Here is an 18,364-nt window from a genome sequence, read left to right as displayed (position 1 = left end):
TTGGCATGTCGCATTCTAACAGAAAAAAAATTAATGATACTTATTTCATTCTTAACTTTAAACAGAGCGATGGGAAATGGGTGTACAAACTTTAAAGCTTTTGTAGACAAATCAACTATACATTCACCATATACACCTATAACCAATCATCCTGTATACTCCAACAGGTAAATTAAATGTACTAATTATACTCTTTACATTTACAAAAAATATTAATTTAAACCTAATTAATACATAGTATACTTCAAAATAGACAATTACTTTATAAGACGCTGGATGGAGGTTGCTTCCGATCGATAATATTGAAAATCTATGAGAGTGCAGCAGGATACGCCTGCTGAGGAGATCCCAGGACAAAAATGAAGATGATTATGCTTCGATATACGAACAGATCATTAATACATATAACAACAATGCATAGTAATTTTAATTCTTTTCATAGCTGTTGTGTTTTGAACTAATAGTATAAAATACAGTTTTCCATTCACGGAAAACTATTAACATCACATGTGAAAAAGTATTTATTTTTTTTGACACCGGTTACTTATAAAATTTATATTTCGAACGAATTATTTAATTGATAATTTAACGCAGTGTGTGTGTAACTATATTCGACTGAATAGTAAGCAAATAGTTTGTGGTTAGAACTAGATGATATGCAATGCACAAATGAACGACCTCCCTCCACAGAACTATGTTCGAACTGTATGCTTAAATCGTGCGTGTGTTTGTATTGTGGTTAGCTTAGCGCTTCTCAAACTTTCGCGTCTGAGAACAAATTTCATTGCTCTATTAATACAAAGAGATATATAGACAAAGAAATTATTGCTTGAGTCTTTTGCATTCTCGATTATTTGTTTATATATTTTATGCTAAGTTTTATATTCAAATGACAATAATAGCTATAACATACGAAATGCAATGAACGAATGAACCAAGTCCTCTAGCAGAAGTATCAATAAACATAAATCTTGCTCATGTTAAGTCTTTTGCAAACGCATTTGCAAGCGTATTAATATAATAAATCTGTGTACGATTATAAAGCGCGAACAAACACGCTACAATAAAAAGAATTTTAATAAACAAAAACGCTTTTCTCTCGTGACCTGCACCTATAAATCATCGAAACAATTTCATATAAAAATGTGAACTTGGCATATTTTAGCGGTTTAATCCGCGTGAAATCTCATTGATCGTCGTAATCACCTTTAAATTGATGTAATTGTTCTCTCATTAAGTTTATAAATAGAAAGGGAACCCAAACAAGTCGGCGTACGGCGTCGCAACCGCCCTTGAACTGAGCGCTCGCGGAGGCTTTCGCGGAGGGTCCGGGCGGGTGCGGGGCGGGCCCGGCGCGGCCAATCAGCGCCCCTTCACATTTTTCAGCCCCCGCCCGCATCGCCGGACGCTGCCCAAAAACAAAAGGATCAAAGTCGGCGAAACCTATCTCTTTCTTTGTGAGGCCGGCGAGCGGGCATCGATGAGAGGATAGATACAGTGTGTCGCGCGGGCGCGAATCGATAAGCGCTCCCCTCCCCCCGCCGGGACCGCCCGCCCGCCCGCCGGCCATTTGCACGGATGTTTGCTATTATTATTTTATTGAACGGACGCTCTAAGTGGCAATATAAGATTTACAAATTATGTGGATAAGATTCGCGGTCACAATCTACTGCGACGGAGACCAATGCGGACTCTGCTCTCAGGGTAGTCTGCACCGATTTTCCCTAACCTGACACCTGCAGAAATTAAGAGACTGTTTTCAATGAGCTTCCATATAAACGAGTATTTCAAAAATAATGCTAGCATCATCAGTATAATAATTATTTATTACTACCATTATATTCATCAAAACATCACTACAAATTTATGCAAATAATCATAACTTAATTATCGGCTAGTAAGTTTTTAAGGCTCAAATTGTATTAAATCATAAAAGCTTTAATAGTTTTGATCATAAATTGCAAGATCATAAAGTCTTATAATACACACAGGATATAAAAAATTTTGTATTAAATTGACCATATTCTCGACTGTCTCAACTATGTAAACAATAATGTTAGAGCACATGTAGCATTATCAGTGGTTAAAAAGTGCGACTTAGCAACACGGAAAACAAATTCTTAAAGATATATGCCTTTCAATCCATATCTATTATCTGAGAGTTGGCATGGATTCTAACAACGGAAATGAAACAGCAATTACAAATATAGTAGTTAAGTCATTTAGAGTAAGTTAAATATTAAATAAGATAAAAAACGAAAAACTTAAACGTTATTTGTCACGATTCAAATCGATCCACAGTAAAATTAGCGTAAAAATTAATAAATTGCAAATATAGAGTCGTAAACAAATTTTTAACTTATCTATAACAGGTTATAATTGAAACTTATTGGTATGGATGTTGGTTTGAGCTCTCGTTGACGTCAACTTAAGATAATTATAGGTTACATTAATATTTATTTTAAACTTTGTATTAATATTACGTAGTTTAATAATATTGGGTCTTACAACGAGAACTAATGATTTGGTTGTAACCTCAACTAGTCCGATAATTTTAATGTACATTTTTTACAGATTTACTACATTTGATGTTTTAGGTACATTATTTTTAATACAATTTTTTTTTCCTAATGATTGTTCAATAATTTTTGACACATATATTAGGTAAAAATAAAAGCAAAGACAAATGTAATTAGTTTTACCATTTTAATATAATTAAATATACTGGTGTTTGATTTACTTTTATATATTTTTACGCAAGTCATATATTCACGACAGTGTCCCCTTTATTTAAGCAATCTTTGGTTTTTCCATTAAAAAGTGTCGCTATGAGTAATAACTGGATTCATGGAATATACCATGTGCTGTGCCATGTTAACATGATGGTTATTCTATTAGTAAAACCATTGCACCACATTGTCGCATGTATCATTAATCTTAAGTTCAACAGCTTGCATGTCTAAATATGAAATCCTTTTATTTCTTATTTTTGACAATAACGGTGAAAGGTTTAATTGATATAAATAATTTTTCGTAATAGGTTATTTGATTCGCATTCAAGATATTTTGTAGGTAATGATGCAAGTATTATTCTCAACAGACGCATACATTAATAAAAATGTGTGAAGAAAGAAAATTGTTATTAATAACTCGGGACGGAGGATATATGATATTCCTTAACACTGGAATTGTTAAATTCCACAACCTGCTACCTCAGGAGTGATTTGAGTCCCAGCGCTGGACACATTATCAGCCGACTTAGTGCAACTAGTGTTACGTCTCTTATGATAACACAAACATCAAAAACAAGTTGCCTACGTTTAGCTATATTTAGATTAACATTATAAGTATTTAAAATATTTTACTTTAAAAGACTAAACTATAAGCTGTAAGGGTTTCAAAAGATTTCGACGACATTATGTGACCTATATATATTTCTAATAGAAATATTGTGTGTACTTTTGGAAGACCTTTCAATAACACAAAACCTGCCTTATTTATTGGCTTGACTTACATCGCTGCAAATTGGGGATTTCCGCGACTTCGTGGTTTTAGATCTCAGTTATCTCATATCGGACTATCGAAGAATCGCGCCAGTAAAATAAACGCCTATCACTAAGAAAAAGGCCTTGAGGTATTCCTACCTTCATAATACAAATAACGGTATTAATTTACAAATCAAATCTGAAACTTGTAGTCATACTCTTTTGAAAGAAGTTAACAATTATATTGCAAATTTCAGCAAGGCTTTGTTGTACAATAAATGGAACTGTAGCTAGTCATATCGCTAGAGATGTGATGATATGAAACACTGCTTTACACATATTTTTTAGATCAAAACCTTAAGTAGATTCGTAGTCATTTATGCCATTTTGTGTTATAAAATCAATTAAGTGACGAAAAATTGTGTTCAGAATGGACTATGTCGTTCATTTATAATGAAATCTCTAAGTTATTACCACAACATATTAACAAATTTTGGTTGCACAAAGAAATACATTGGCAGTTAAATGTTTATTTGTCCAAAGTATAATTGGTAATTTTGTCTTAATATTTTATTAGAAACAATTATGTAATATTGAACGCATATAAATAATAATTGTATTCTTTGTATAGTCAAGAAGTTGTTAAATTATATTAAGCTTTGTGTTTGTCTTTACTTAATCATAAAAAACAAATTAATGGTCTATGTAATAAATAAAACTCAACTCTTTATTTACTAAATTTGTAATGAACTCATTGAAAAAGAATAGGAAGACTACGAAAGAAGTTAACGAAAGTCGTTAAGAGACATTCTCAAACTTATTAAAAGTAAAACAAAAATATAACTTTTAGCTGAAAAATTTAACCCATATAATAACTACATTGAGGGGGTAGAAATATTGTAATTATGACATCGGAATAAGATATACATATTTTAAAATGCAATTAAAATGTTTATTAATGCACAAGACTTATTAATATTTTTTAGTTAAAACTTAAAGCATATACTGTGTAATATGAAGCAATAATTTGATTGGACAAGGCTTTTAAAAATTATCTCCTACGCTTCTTTGATCTTCTGACTTTTAAGTTTCGATCATAAAGAACATGAAAAAAAAAACTTGTTTATAAATTCAACTTGCTTAGAAAGACTGCTTAAGTACAGTACTTATCGTAGGAAAAATTACTAGGTTCTACAAGTTTTACTTTACCGAAGCATTTGACTCTCATCATGATTATTTACGTTTTTTGCCTTTTGTACAAAAATATAAAAATGAATGTACCGCGCTAGCAGCCTAAAATCAGTATTACGAAGTTTTAGATAGTCCTGTTTTTTTATTTAACTTACTTAATTAAATTAATTCATTAACCTCTGCTGTTAACATTGAAAAATTATTTTTTATTCGTAGTTGACAAACATGAACTAAACGACTTTGATAAACTAATAGAAGCGCTACCTATTGAATTTATAATAAACTACTACAAGGCTTCGCTAACGACGGTGCCGCCATCTGTCAAACCAACTTGCAATCTAACATACAAAAAGGTATAAACATTTTTTGTAGATGGCACCACCATTGCAGAGAACAAAGCTGTTTTAAATCGGCCAGCTTTATACGCTTTACCTTTCATTTATCAAAATAAAACAATAACTTCTTTAAATATGGCTTTTAAAATGAATATCAATGAAATTAATAAATATTTCTAGCTTTTCTTTGTTTGCTGCGTAATAGACTGTTTTATCGACCTCAGACCACTTCCGCTTGCCGCTAGAAGACATCACGCACACGCAAACTCGAACTAATGTAGCTAACTTCACTTCATAAATGTTCGATCTCTTTTAACTACGTCGAGGCTTGTACTTTTTGGAGATTACGCTTTTCGGTAATTATTGTTTTGCTCATAGAAATACAGTGCAATTTGAATATTTATTATTTGTTTTCTAGTCAAAGGTGAGTGTGGTGTACTTGTGTGGTAGTATTGAAATAATTTGGCGCCTTAGATATTGTCAACATAGCTAAAAAAAATGTTCGCACCCAGTGGCGTTTATGCACGTGTAATTACAACACTTTGAAATTTTCCGTTTCCAGAAATGGCTCTGAGTGTTGCGCTACCTCTAACTGGATTGGGGACAGAGAATTTCAACTCGTTCAGCTCATTCATAGACATAGCGGGCTTGTCTCAGTCGCAGACAAGTCCGAGTCCGTCTGTCTCCAGTGAATCTAGCGGTATCGGCTCGCTGGGTTCGCTCAAATCGGAGTCGGTTAACAGCGACTCCTTGCCTTCTAGTCCTCAAACAACAGAAAAGGTAAATTTTATCCGTAATTTTGCTTACTTTGTTTGCAATTGTCTTGGCCTTGACCTCTCTATTTTCATAATATTCTGTAATGGCGTTCGTCTCTTACGTACATTATTGTGTACAAATGACATTTGATAATGGAAAGATTTCGCGGTTCATAGGATAAGACCGATGTGATAACTACATTTAAATTAAATTAACGACGGCGAATGTCAATAATATATAATCCTATTGTAGTTATTACCGAGAATATGTTAAAAATGTAACTATAAATGCATATGTGATATAGGAATTGTAGGTAGTTGAAAATCAATATTTTTTTGTGTTCATGTTCACTGCAATTTTTTTTAATGTTAATATTTTCGTCATTTCAGAAAATATTCGAACCATTTGTGCAACCTCAACCACGTCCAAAGGAGCAGAAGGCTGAGGATGTCAAAGTGAAGTATCAGCAACGCGACGTCCTTAACCTGATGGCTAATCTCACTGATCCTCGATGGAACTACCGTGCCACCGTGTTGCCTCCGAATAACCCAGCACTGTTCTTCGCCAATCGCTCACAATATCATCGTCTGGGGCCATTCGGAACACGCACACAGTACGTAAAAGACACTTGCCGCATGTGTGGCTTCACTTGGGTTGTAGCCGCTACAGATTGACGAGACTATGATTCAGCATAAATTTCTAAACAAACGAACATTGAATGGGTATGACTGGGACACATCAGGGTGCATACTGACTTTTATCCTCAGTAATAGTTTGGTGCTTACATTGCCATACCCATCCACTAAATCAACAACTTAAGTTTTTACAACTGACAATTTATCGTTTGTTACAAATGATATCACACTACCTACTACTTCCTAGTTATGGAATTTTTCTATTTCACTTAGTTACAATTGCTTTACACTTAAGACATAGTTTAAATATATTAAACTATTAGTTTGACCAAATCGTTGCAGTTCCTCCTGTCAAGACTAAGTTGTTAATTTAGTGACATTATGCAAATATTTTTCTAAGTCATGGTGCCTCACTGCTGTGGCCCAGTTCTACAGATGACTGTGGAATATTTTTGTGGTTATCGTCCCGCGTATTTCATACAGTTACATTTTGACGTGACTTAATACTGTGATCTTAATTTAAACAAATCAATTTTAGAAAAATTCTGTGAAATGTGCGACGATAAAAATATTTTCTTTTTGTTTTAACTTATTTTATTGTGTGATACCGTTAGGCTTAATTAATATATTAAATGAAAAAATGCCATATAAATGCGATAAAAATATTTTGGCATTTTCTTTCCTAAATGACTAGATGAAATCTTTTCTTCCATAAATTCCACAATAATTATTTGTATAAATGGTAAAATCATCTTAATATATTACGCTACACTTAGTTCCTTTTAGAATTGTTAATAATTTGTTATCCAAAGAATCTATTTGTTTTAATGTGCATATTATATTATCTATAAATTGTTGATGTACACAATTTTTGTGGATAAGTATAAAATACAATTGGTTGATAACTTCAATCATTGGATTTTGTGCCCAAAAAATTTAAAGCAATATTTAAACTATGAACTTTACTTATTTGATCATAATGAGTTAGCATTTCCCACCATTACATATAATAGTTATTATTTAAATATTGTTTTATAATAATCATTAGGCTCTAGATGTAATGATTTTAATATATTCCACAGTCATTAAACAATAGGATGGTAATTGTTTAAACCAAAAGGCTGCTTCTCGGATGTTATGATAAGTTACGATTTTGACGAGATGGCACGAATTTAAGCCCAGCTATAGGTTAATTTTAAGGTCTAATTATGATTGTTGGATTTACCGTCCGAGCATTACATAATGATAGTGATGACATAATCTAGACTATATGGTCTTCATACATTGCCCTAAAATCAAATTCCTATCAACTCTAAAGCTTAAATGTGACTCATTTAATTTATATGACAAGCCCGTACTGAACATGGTCAAAGTGGGTGATCAGTGCATATCATCACAAATTATTGCAGCGATTAGATATTCTAAGGTATTAGTAGTTGTTACAGACCGTTTTAAAACGTTTGAGTCATTGATGTGCCCAGATGCTGGGCTTGTAGTGAAATTATAGTAAGTGTGGTTAACAGACTGGCAATATCTCTATGTACATGCATATTTAAATTGTAATATTCATGGTCTCTTAATTTTAGTCAAGATATTTAATAGTGTGAGTCTCTTCAATATGTGTAAGTAAATGTATAACATACTAACTCTAATATTAATGATTGATACTGTCCTTTTGTGCAACTTTAGTTCTGCTATGTTGTGATCAGCTTTAAATTGGAACTGGAGTATTTGTACACAATAATGTTGACATATTCCCCACAAAGTTATTTTTATAAAAAAAATGTTAATATGAGACAATACAGTATGTAGTTTTCAAAATTTTCTTTATATATGGACATCGCTAAAGGTATGGCAAATTTTTGGAAGGGACCAACATCCATGCATTAATTAGTTTGAATTTAATGAATTTCAAAAGCAAGCTGCACTTTCACTAATGGAGTTATTCTCATTATTTAAATTAACATTGCATTTTATGAAGTGGTTTATCTTTAGTAATTACAGCAGATTATCATTTATATCTGTAAATGATACTGGGCTATGAACAGAATTAACTCTTAAACATGAGATGTTGTTTTACAAAAATGATTTAAATATTTATTGTAGTGTTTCAGTGAGTCCAGGACTGAACATATAGCATGGATCTCAGAATGCAGCTAAGATAATTGATTTTGACTATTAGCTATCATCATTCCCACACTAGGAAACTCTTCTGAATATTAAACATTTGGAAGTGTCTTTGCATGCAGTGTGCTATATCCTCAGTCACACATACTCACAAAATGGTTGTTATGGTTATTTTAAATACAATGTTGCATTCAGATTATTTTTAGTTTATAACTATATTATATGACAAAGCTTTGGTGGAATGTAGTTGAGAGGAAAGTATTGGGAGTGATACGCACAGTTTTGTAAGATAGCTCTTGTTGTGAACTTGTCCTTAAGTTAGTCCTGTTGGGCCCGTGCGACCCTCCGCCGTGCGAACCGAGAGGCCGAGGTGCGATGCAATATTTGCATTCCAGTTTTGTTTAAGTTAGCCGCAGAGGACGGTAGTTGTTAATGTTTATTTTAATCCACATTGCCAAATATTTTGGTTGTTGTGCTATTTATTTGAATGAGTTTTTTCCGAAATCAATTTAGTACCTTCCAATAACTAAGTGTGTTTAAGTGATTTTATAATGTTTAAATCATTTCAATTTTATGCATTTTATTTTGTTTAGTCAAATCATTATACATGATATTTAACTATTATCTGTTGTATTATATCTATTGTTCATTCATATTTATGATAAACATTTTTTTCTCATGGAACTGTAGTCAAATGACAGTATTTTTGTAATGAAAATTGTATAAGGATGAAGGGTTTTTTGCCTGGGCGCCCCGACCGCAGTACCACCGCGGCACGTCCTAGTGGCGGCATCGCAGTCGCGCCCAGTGTGTATTACGTATATCTGATAAGCATTATGTAGGTTTAGCGAAATAGAATTAACTCGGAGACAAGCTCCAAGTACCAAAACTTATTGGTTCAATGTTGTTCTCGTATTATGGTGATATAGTGCGTCGCGCGCGGCGCAAAGCTCAATATTTTAGTAACCCTTAAGAAAATTACCTCTTTTGAAAAGAATATAATATATATTGTATAGTATATCCAATCGATAATCACATATTATGTATTTCCCTGTTTATTTTGATGTGATATCATAAATGACTGATCTGAATTTAGTTTTTAAGTTGGTTATTGATATGCAGTGCTATTTCAAGAGTGTAATTAAGATTTAATATTGAAAGTGCCAATGCTCGTAATTTAATCTTTGACTGTTCCTTTAATATAGCTGTCGGAGAGGGCTCGAGCGCCTCTCGTTCCATCCTTGTCGACTTCAATACAAACGATCGTATCTTCCTTAAGACTTAAGTTCTCTTACATAATTGTAACGACTTCACGTAACGTGCACAATCTCAGTAATGCTTGCAATATTATGTATAACATGTCTAATTCCTCACTTTATTATTTAATCCAGCGTAATGTTAAGAGTACAATATGAGATGATGTTATATCATTCTAGTATCAAAATTAGCCGAAGATGTTAATATTATTATTAGTTAGGTAAAATTTTAACATAGCTTCGTATAATTGGGATGTTTTAGTATTTAGTAGTGTATATTTACGGCGTAGTGGCAAGCAAATGTCGTCTCGTGAGTGAAGTGAATAATGTTAGTGGCAATAATACTCGATGTAAGTTCCCTGCCAAGAGACTGCGCACAGGGCCTGCGCCGCCTCGCCGCACGTCGCCCGGCGCCCACACAACTGATCGATAGACACTAGGCGTTTATTTGTTGTAATTATAATAATAGCCGTAGGTATTTTATCGTACTTAAATAATTATTCTTGCGATGCCTTAATTCTGGTTGTCAATTAGACATGTCTGCCTAGAGTGTTATAATTGTTTTTATTTATTTTAGTTTTTGCTGTTCCGGCTTCCTCCGTGAACTTAAAGTCCAGGCTGTTCTTTTGAAATAATTTTGAGGTCGATTTATTTTTACCTAAGTGTTCTTATTAAATGTTACCAAAATGTTTTTAATAAAATATTTTTATATGTACTCTGTCTCGTTTTATTTTTTTAGTATTTATCCGCTATCTATTATTTTGACAGTTATTAATTATATTTTTAGTATTAACCAAGTGAGGAAATATTTTTATACATTTGCTTCATGTGTATAAATAACACTCCACGTGACTCAATTTCTACATCTTTCTGTAAACAACTCGAATCGTGCAAGAACAAAAATAAAGCAGTGTTATTCGTTTCGTAAGATATTTTGCAAGTGTCACGTTCAATGGCGTAACCTTTCTTTTGGCTGAATGCCCGCGATATACATTAATTTCATTAAATATCTATAAAGATGATAGATTGAGTACGTAATATTGATTAAATTAACAATATAAACATGATAGCAAATTGTAAACGATATTTCAAATAAAATAATTAACAAATAAATATTTGGGTTTAAGTTTATAATGTATTAGGTATCTTAATCATTGTTATGACTTGGAAAACTTGTTATTTTAGATTGTACGCAGCTGACCTGAGCTGACCAGTATGACACAAACAGTTTTTTTTTAAATAAATAAAACTTAACCTAGATCTTGTTAATGAAAAAATAGCTTAATAAAAATGTGATAATTATTTTGAAATAATATTAAGCAATTATACTAGTTTGTGGATGTTTTTTAACATCTCTTATACAACATTGTTTATTTTCATATTCGTTTATATTCTTTATGAACATCTAATTTTAAAATTCAATACGTACTTGTTGTTAATAATAGAGAAGTTTTTATGCAAGTCTCTATTAAATTTACTGTCACTAATAGTAAGGAAATTGTAAATAACAATGAGTATTTTGTCAAAACAATATTAAATATAACGGAATGTAACCTATTTCAACAATAAATCAATGACTATTTATCAATTCTTGTTTTGACTGAAATATAGCCTACGGTGTTTAACGCCAATCTTTTCCCATTAAAAAGTTTATAATATCGTAAAGTATTAGTATTTTGTTCAATTCATCAAATTATGAGAAAACCACTGCGAATTATTTTGGCTTGTGAAATAAGACTATGTTAAAAATTGTCCTTAATCTGGTTTTACTTGTAAGAATGTTTTCCTTTTGGAAAAACTAAAAGAGGATTGTGTAAAAACAAGAAATATTTTACATTTCATAGTTAGTATTCTAGAGGAAATCAATACAACAAAGAAAAGGTATTGAGTGTTTATCCTAAACAAAATGGACGCTAGAATAATCAATCGGTATGCTGATTTTACTGCCATCTAGCGGGCTACACAAATACTTCTACCTTCATGTAACAATTTTGTGAGCGCCATCTATGATTTCAAACATACATCTTAATTTTTCATCACAAGATGGAGCTAGTACAATGAACGAAATGGGAAAGAACCAAAAACTAAATTATAAAATTTTACCAAAATTATCATTAAAATTACATCAAAAATAAAGTTTTTAAGTAGATTCGAATTATATGACATGTAAATAAAACAAGAGTATTTATTTTACCACTCGACCCGAAGAATACCATTAGCTCAATTTTACAAATACTAACAATAAATGAATGTCAATTAAAAAAAATCTGGAACTTCTACTTAATTCAAAGACAATATAAAATAATGTATTATATTGCTATAATAAAAATTCTTGTCAGTCTTATAGCTAAAATAATTTTAGCCCGCGTCTAAGTAATTTTATGTCCTACTCTGCTTAAACAGAAGCAAGTTATAATGCTAATGCTAGGACTTAGACTTGGTGCATTTTGTGCCCTGCCACTTCCAATCTATATGTATTAAAAACCTTTTTCAAGAACCACAGATAGTGAAAATAATTGAGATCTTTTAAAAATTTAAAAAGAAATAGTTCCTTTATTACTAATCCACGTCTATACATTGGTGTTGCCAGTGATGACTTACGACATAGAAACTCTGAGCTTCATTGACAGGCTCATAGTCGCTTAACGAGCCATGAAGATAGCTATGCTTGAAAGTTCTAAGTTATAAAATCGAATCAGATATGAGGAGATATTTGGACGAACGAACGTATCCGACATAGCATACTGGATTGGCAATTTGAAGTAGCAGTGGACAGGCCACACAGCGCAAAGAACAGGTACCTGCTACGGTCTTAAATAAAGTGTATCGAACGAAGAACCGACAATCGAAGCGAAGGATGTCCGTCCACAAGGTGGACAGACAATCTTGTTAAAGTCGTTGGAAGCTACTCGATGCAGGCCGCATACTACTGATTCTATTAGAAATCTATGGGGGAGGCTTGCGTCCAGCATTGAACGTTCTATGGCTGAAATGATGGTAGTGATAATCCCAAAAAATAATTTATTTTCAACTTTCCATTAATTAATTTTGTAATTCTTTTTGGTCTTGTTTTATTCTATTATATTCTCCTTTTAATAACGTTTATACGGTACGTATAACTAAATTATTGTGTATCCTTTGAAATTTAAAATTATATATTTTGTTTCACATTCAACTAAATTAATATGAAATAATTTCGCTAGTGTCTGCAGAATGAAATGTTTTTATACGGGCTCTATTATGAAGGCAATGATGTTTTTGTTTGGAATATCCACTTTTGTGTCGGTATAATGGGTGTATTCATTCAGATGGGAGCGAAAAGTGTCGCTTTTATCAGTTGCACAATGGTTGGGAATCAAAGAAATTACAATTTCCACAGACCGTCGTTCTCCACGGCGAAATAAAGACGCGATTTTGACTCTATTGTTGGATAATTTTAACGATTATTTGAGTCTTTGTACATATTTACCACTTACTATCTTTAGGTTAAATGATGAAAGTATTAACTTTAAATCGCTAGTAATAAATGATATAATTAAAAATTAAATTATTGCATACATAATTAAGGTACTATTTATGTACATGAAAACATTCATGATATTTTACGGCTTTACAACGCCATACACAAATCAGTATGTAGTTTTATTTATTTTTTAGCAGGTGTAATATAAAATTAATAACTAATAGTTATCATAATACGAGTATATTTCGACTTCGATACTTCATATGTTTTGAAATGATCGTTTTTCTTGTGGAATTAAAAAATTATATATACAACTCTCTTACTATTCAAACTCTGATTATATGAAAATCAGGGTAAAAAAGAAATTAGTAACATATGTATAATATGCAATTTAATTTTGCCACTAATATTGAGTGATTGGTTATACAATAAAAATGAGTAGCTTTCGAAGCTTAGTAATAAAAGCCGAAGCCTATTCCGTAAAATTCAACTGTAATTCTCAATATCACTGATTATGTAATGAAAATCAAATTAAAATGAAACAAATTCATTGACTTATTCTTTTTAAAGTAACCATGCAAAGGTAAACATTAAAAATATGCTATTTGTTCTGTTCATAAATTTTAAGTTTTAATAACCATTAACATGTAAAAGGAGATGGACAGCCGACGCAGTAAAAAGTAATAAAAAATTACAATGGTTTGTTTTTATGGAATACTAGAAATGGGAAAGATAACACGGATAGCAATTCCGGAATTCAGATAGTACGAGTAATACCAAAAGAAAACATGGATCAAGTCTGTGCAAAATAGAAGAAAATGCTGAAAGCATGAAAAGGGCATTTGACGAAATCCTCGATGTTGACTAATAAATAACCAATACAGATTTAGAATATTGTATTATAACGAAAGTTTGTGAAATAAATATTACTAATATTATTATTCAAAGAAATATTTGCGTCGAATTGAATAGGCTATACTGATAATCATATTGAATAGGCATAATAATGAAATTGAAAACGCGTGGATTGTAATTACCCCACGTTTCGTTTTGCGTCTATTGGCATTCCCAATTCGTGTGAGCAATGGCGGACGTTCTTCCTACGCTCATCAGTACTACATTCAAATGAAGAAATCCGCATTTATATGTAATAATATTTATTACTAAATTTGCAACGTATTTTTGTGTTCTATTATCGATTTCTTTATCGAAATACAGGCTTACTATTTGATATTAAAAGGGTCATGCAACGGGTAGACTACCTCAAAAATCAATAAATAGAAAACAATTACAATATGTCTTCTGTTTATTGATATTTGATAGTTACAATTTGACGCTTTAAAACGAACTTTAGGCAGCGGTATTATCATAACCATAACCTAGTATGCTCTCACCAATTTTGACATCATTATAATGATTTTCAGTATTTACAAGATTCATTTTTTAAAATTACCTGGACGCTGATTATTCTGGATCGTCGGAAAGTTCACGCCTTGGAAATTCGGTGCTTAGAACCGATATTCACAATTCTGTAGACGACGCACCCAACGTTTCAATACAAACCACTCAAGTTCTTTTTATTATTTTAATTCTCATTGGACTCAAATATGCCGTATATATCAACCAAGGTTCCAGGCAGCAGTAAAAGCATTTTTTTAGATAAAAAAATGTTTGTTCCTACTCGGCTCTTGCAAACTGCAATCATGCGGTTGTTCTCTGTCGAAATATTATCTTCGTCTTTATGCGCTCTTGAGAGGATGAACCTTTTCGGCGGGCATTATATATTGCACTTGTTAGTCCATGGTCTCTACTACTGAACCTTGACATCCCAGCAGCCATCCGTTCTACACACTATGACTTTGACTTGCCCACTAGCAGTATCACTTGTCAATCCATGTCTAAATCGGTCTATATATACTTTCGGTCTTGTACGAATCTGTTCATTCCTGATTTGATCACGAAGATAAACCTCGAAATTGTATTCGAATTCATTAAAAATCCTGTTGGTTTCTGAAAAGAATGGAATCCTTCGAATTCTACAAATCATTGTAAGCCGAAACTTCAGAAAGCCACCTCAATGCTGCATTAATTGTTTTTTAACAACAGAATTTATTTCATGATTGCATAAGAGATATCTGCACTCACATGTCTGATAAATATGACAAAGTTACTTTAAGTGAATAAATAACTTTTGTTTTTAAAAGGTAACCTTGTTATAATATCACAGTATGAATTTGATACTGAACAATTTTTCACCTGGGATAAAGTTTATCATAATTTAATTTTTAAACTTCTTACTTTATTGTTTTAAATTTATTGTGTCACTTAATATGAATGTATAATTGGCGTATGCAATATCGATTAAGAGCAACAAAGCTGCCAGCGTAAAAGAACATTCACAAATCCTTTGATGAAGTGGTCACTTTATGTAGATAGTTGTCACCGATGAGGCTTTAAAAATATTTGTTTATGTTTCATACATATCAACTTTACTATTATTGATATTAAAATTCAATGTATTGTTGAATTTTCTTTGCAATTATGACTTATGATTTGACATTTCGGTACAAATATCAATACAGGAATTGTATACATTATGTAACATTGATATTTATAAAATTTGCTCCGACAATAAGTCAAACGGTCATTCAGTACATATACTTAATACTGAAGAGAGAGAAATTGTGTAAATTTTAAAATACAAACCTAAAAATAGAGAGAAGAGCTTTTTGGCATCGACAATTTTGTATTTTAGATTTGACGTTCATCGAGTTCATAATAAAAACAATCACGTGTCCAGCAAAAGTTCGAAATGGTAAGTAATGTTGTCCTCATGTTAGGTACTAAGGCATTTCTACTTATAACTTGAAATTAGGAAGGCATGAGTCATAAAATTGGTCTGTGGATAGGACTTAGTTAGTAATAATATGGTCGATTATCAATACAGACGTGGCAACAGAAACTTCTCAGTCTAATTCAGCCAACAATATTTCCTATTTTGCATAGTAAACATTGAAAAAAAACACAAACATTTGTCAAAAATGCTACCATAATATAATGCGACGTTGAGACACACGGCGGGCACCTAACCGTTTGTGTCAAGATACGCTTCGTCGTTTTTAATGAGTACATCAAAGAAGTGAAACAGTTTTCCTATGCCAGTGCTTCAGTCCAAGTAAAAAACCTTCAAAGAAAAAAAAAAAGCTTTTAAGAGGCCAGTACGTTTTAACAACAATACATTACCATGGGCCACATAGGATCCAAAATATGCTCTGGTCTCGCTATCGGAACAATTAAATCTTTTTGAATAGCGCTTTATAAAAATATAGGTTCAAGAAAAAATGTAATTCGAACACAATAGTGTGTTCACTCAATTAAAAAAAATACGGCAAAGCTTTTTTTATTTACACGAGGAGTATAAAAGGTTCGGATTCTGGTAAAGGAAACATAAAATATCGTTCAATGAGCAATGTTAAACAGTTGCGCATTGAAAACAGTTGAAGCCTTTAGAAAATCACCCTCCTTTCGAGTCGCTTTTCGCAGCCTCCATTTATGTTTTCCACATTTTCCATACATACAATTTTGAGTCTGTTACGTCGACCAAATCTCCTATTGAAGTCTCACACGCGGGAGTTGAGCCAATTCAAAAGTAAATTAACACTATTCAATAGCAGACCTAAAGATTACGCGGAAGTCCAAAAGAGGGCGCTCCTATTTTCCTTTCAAAAATATTATTTTATTAATGAAGCTTTCTTAAATTTTCACATTAGTCAGCATAGCGATTAATAACATCTTATTTCAAGAACTTTAAATATCATTTTCATTTTTAATAATACTGGTTCCAGAGGTAAGCGAAAATATCATCTATCAATAAAAAATAAGTAACTATATATTTCTGAAAAACGGTTTATTAAAATATAAAATTATGTATGTTATAATGATCTGAACTAGAATGAAGTTCGTGCGTGTCATTAATTTTTCATCGACGTATAATAACATCAGTTTTCCATTGTACTTGTTTTCCTATTTGGCGGTGAATAAAAAGTGGCTGGCTGGTAACACAATTGGGCCACCTTTTGTTCCACCGTCCGCTCCGCTGAGTATTCTTTCAGTGGCGCCTGGAACAACTGTTTCTAGAACGATAGCCTTACAATGCGAGCGCACTATTGTCGCCGAGGTAATTGTTCCTTGCCTCATCTAGTCGAGGGTTAGCTAATGGCCCAGTAATTTGGTGTTATAAATAAAGACTGGCTAAATATGCGTCAACTGTGTTATTACTTTTCTCGAGTGTCACGAAGGTGCGAAGTTGAGTAAGGACTTAATGAGTTGAAATTAAAATAATATGTCCTAGATTACCTGCTTCAATTTGTAATATGCCTATTCATTTTACATTGTCATCATATAACTATTATTATACAAATAACTAAGCTTCATTTGCACATTTTTTAATCAGCTAAAGTTTTATGGTTTTTCGATTTCTTCGACAAGTCATAGCGACGATATTTATTATATATTAGGTACTGTGATGGTCTTTGTTGTTGACTAATAGAATTAAAAATATTAATGCAGAGATATAATAAGTTAACAAAAAACTGCGTGTTAAAAATAGGAAATGATCGTATTCAAACATTAGATCTTTGCTTGCGCTCCAACTAAAATATGGAACATTTTCCGTAAAGCCATTCAGCGAGCCGGCTAAGGAGTGAATCTTTATGAATGCCACCAAATTGTATGAGAGCAGTCCTCTTTCAAAACTTCTCATGAATAGTGTTAATTCGCTATAGCGAGTTTGCTCGGCGCTCGTCAATGGACTATTTGGAGACTTGAGAACCGTACAGCCTCACAAAGTCGCAATATTGTGTATGGAAAACGCGGGAAATATGAATGGCGCTTCGTGGAAAGGGACACGCAGTGGGGGCGATTTTGTAAAGAGCTCTCAACGCTAGTGAATATTTAACAATTCCCACAGTGGCGTATTTAACATTCCGTTGCTGTATGCTGCAGTCTTTCAGAAACACTTTCTTTGCCCCATTTAATATAAAATGTCTAATAATGGTGAAAAATTAAAGTTTAAATATTTATAACATTCATTCCACGGTTGAAAAAAATAAGAGGC

The 18,364-nt window shown here is 32.3% G+C and overlaps 1 protein-coding gene across 2 annotated transcripts; it reads left to right on the top strand.

Moving 5' to 3' along the window:
* Nucleotides 1–5,258: 5,258 nt before the first annotated feature.
* Nucleotides 5,259–10,500, top strand: LOC137921969 (uncharacterized). Of its 2 annotated transcripts, none has more exons than XM_068764777.1 (3): nucleotides 5,259–5,367; nucleotides 5,574–5,791; nucleotides 6,157–10,500. In XM_068764777.1, exons 2-3 carry the CDS (start codon nucleotides 5,576–5,578, stop codon nucleotides 6,439–6,441), a joined length of 501 nt encoding a protein of 166 aa, XP_068620878.1. In that variant the 5' UTR covers nucleotides 5,259–5,367; nucleotides 5,574–5,575; the 3' UTR covers nucleotides 6,442–10,500. The 2 variants fall into 2 exon arrangements, with proteins under 2 accessions (XP_068620878.1, XP_068620879.1); XM_068764778.1 differs by having other exon boundaries at nucleotides 5,259–5,435.
* Nucleotides 10,501–18,364: the final 7,864 nt, after the last annotated feature.

This window comes from Battus philenor, unplaced genomic scaffold (assembly GCF_028537555.1).
Source record: "Battus philenor isolate CCGP_79_NKW_IND1 unplaced genomic scaffold, ilBatPhil1.0.hap1 SCAF_2, whole genome shotgun sequence".
NCBI classification, from domain to species: Eukaryota; Metazoa; Arthropoda; class Insecta; order Lepidoptera; family Papilionidae; genus Battus; species Battus philenor.
The sequence above is the reverse complement of the archived record's forward strand: the minus strand, read 5'-3'. Positions and strand labels throughout refer to the sequence as shown.

Excerpts from the sequence above, each read along its gene's own strand:
- LOC137921969 (XM_068764777.1), top strand. The coding sequence starts at position 5,576 with ATGGCTCTGAGTGTTGCGCTACCTCTAACTGGATTGGGGACAGAGAAT. Across the intron at positions 5,792-6,156 it reads GTCCTCAAACAACAGAAAAG|AAAATATTCGAACCATTTGT; the intron begins GTAAATTTTATC and ends TCGTCATTTCAG.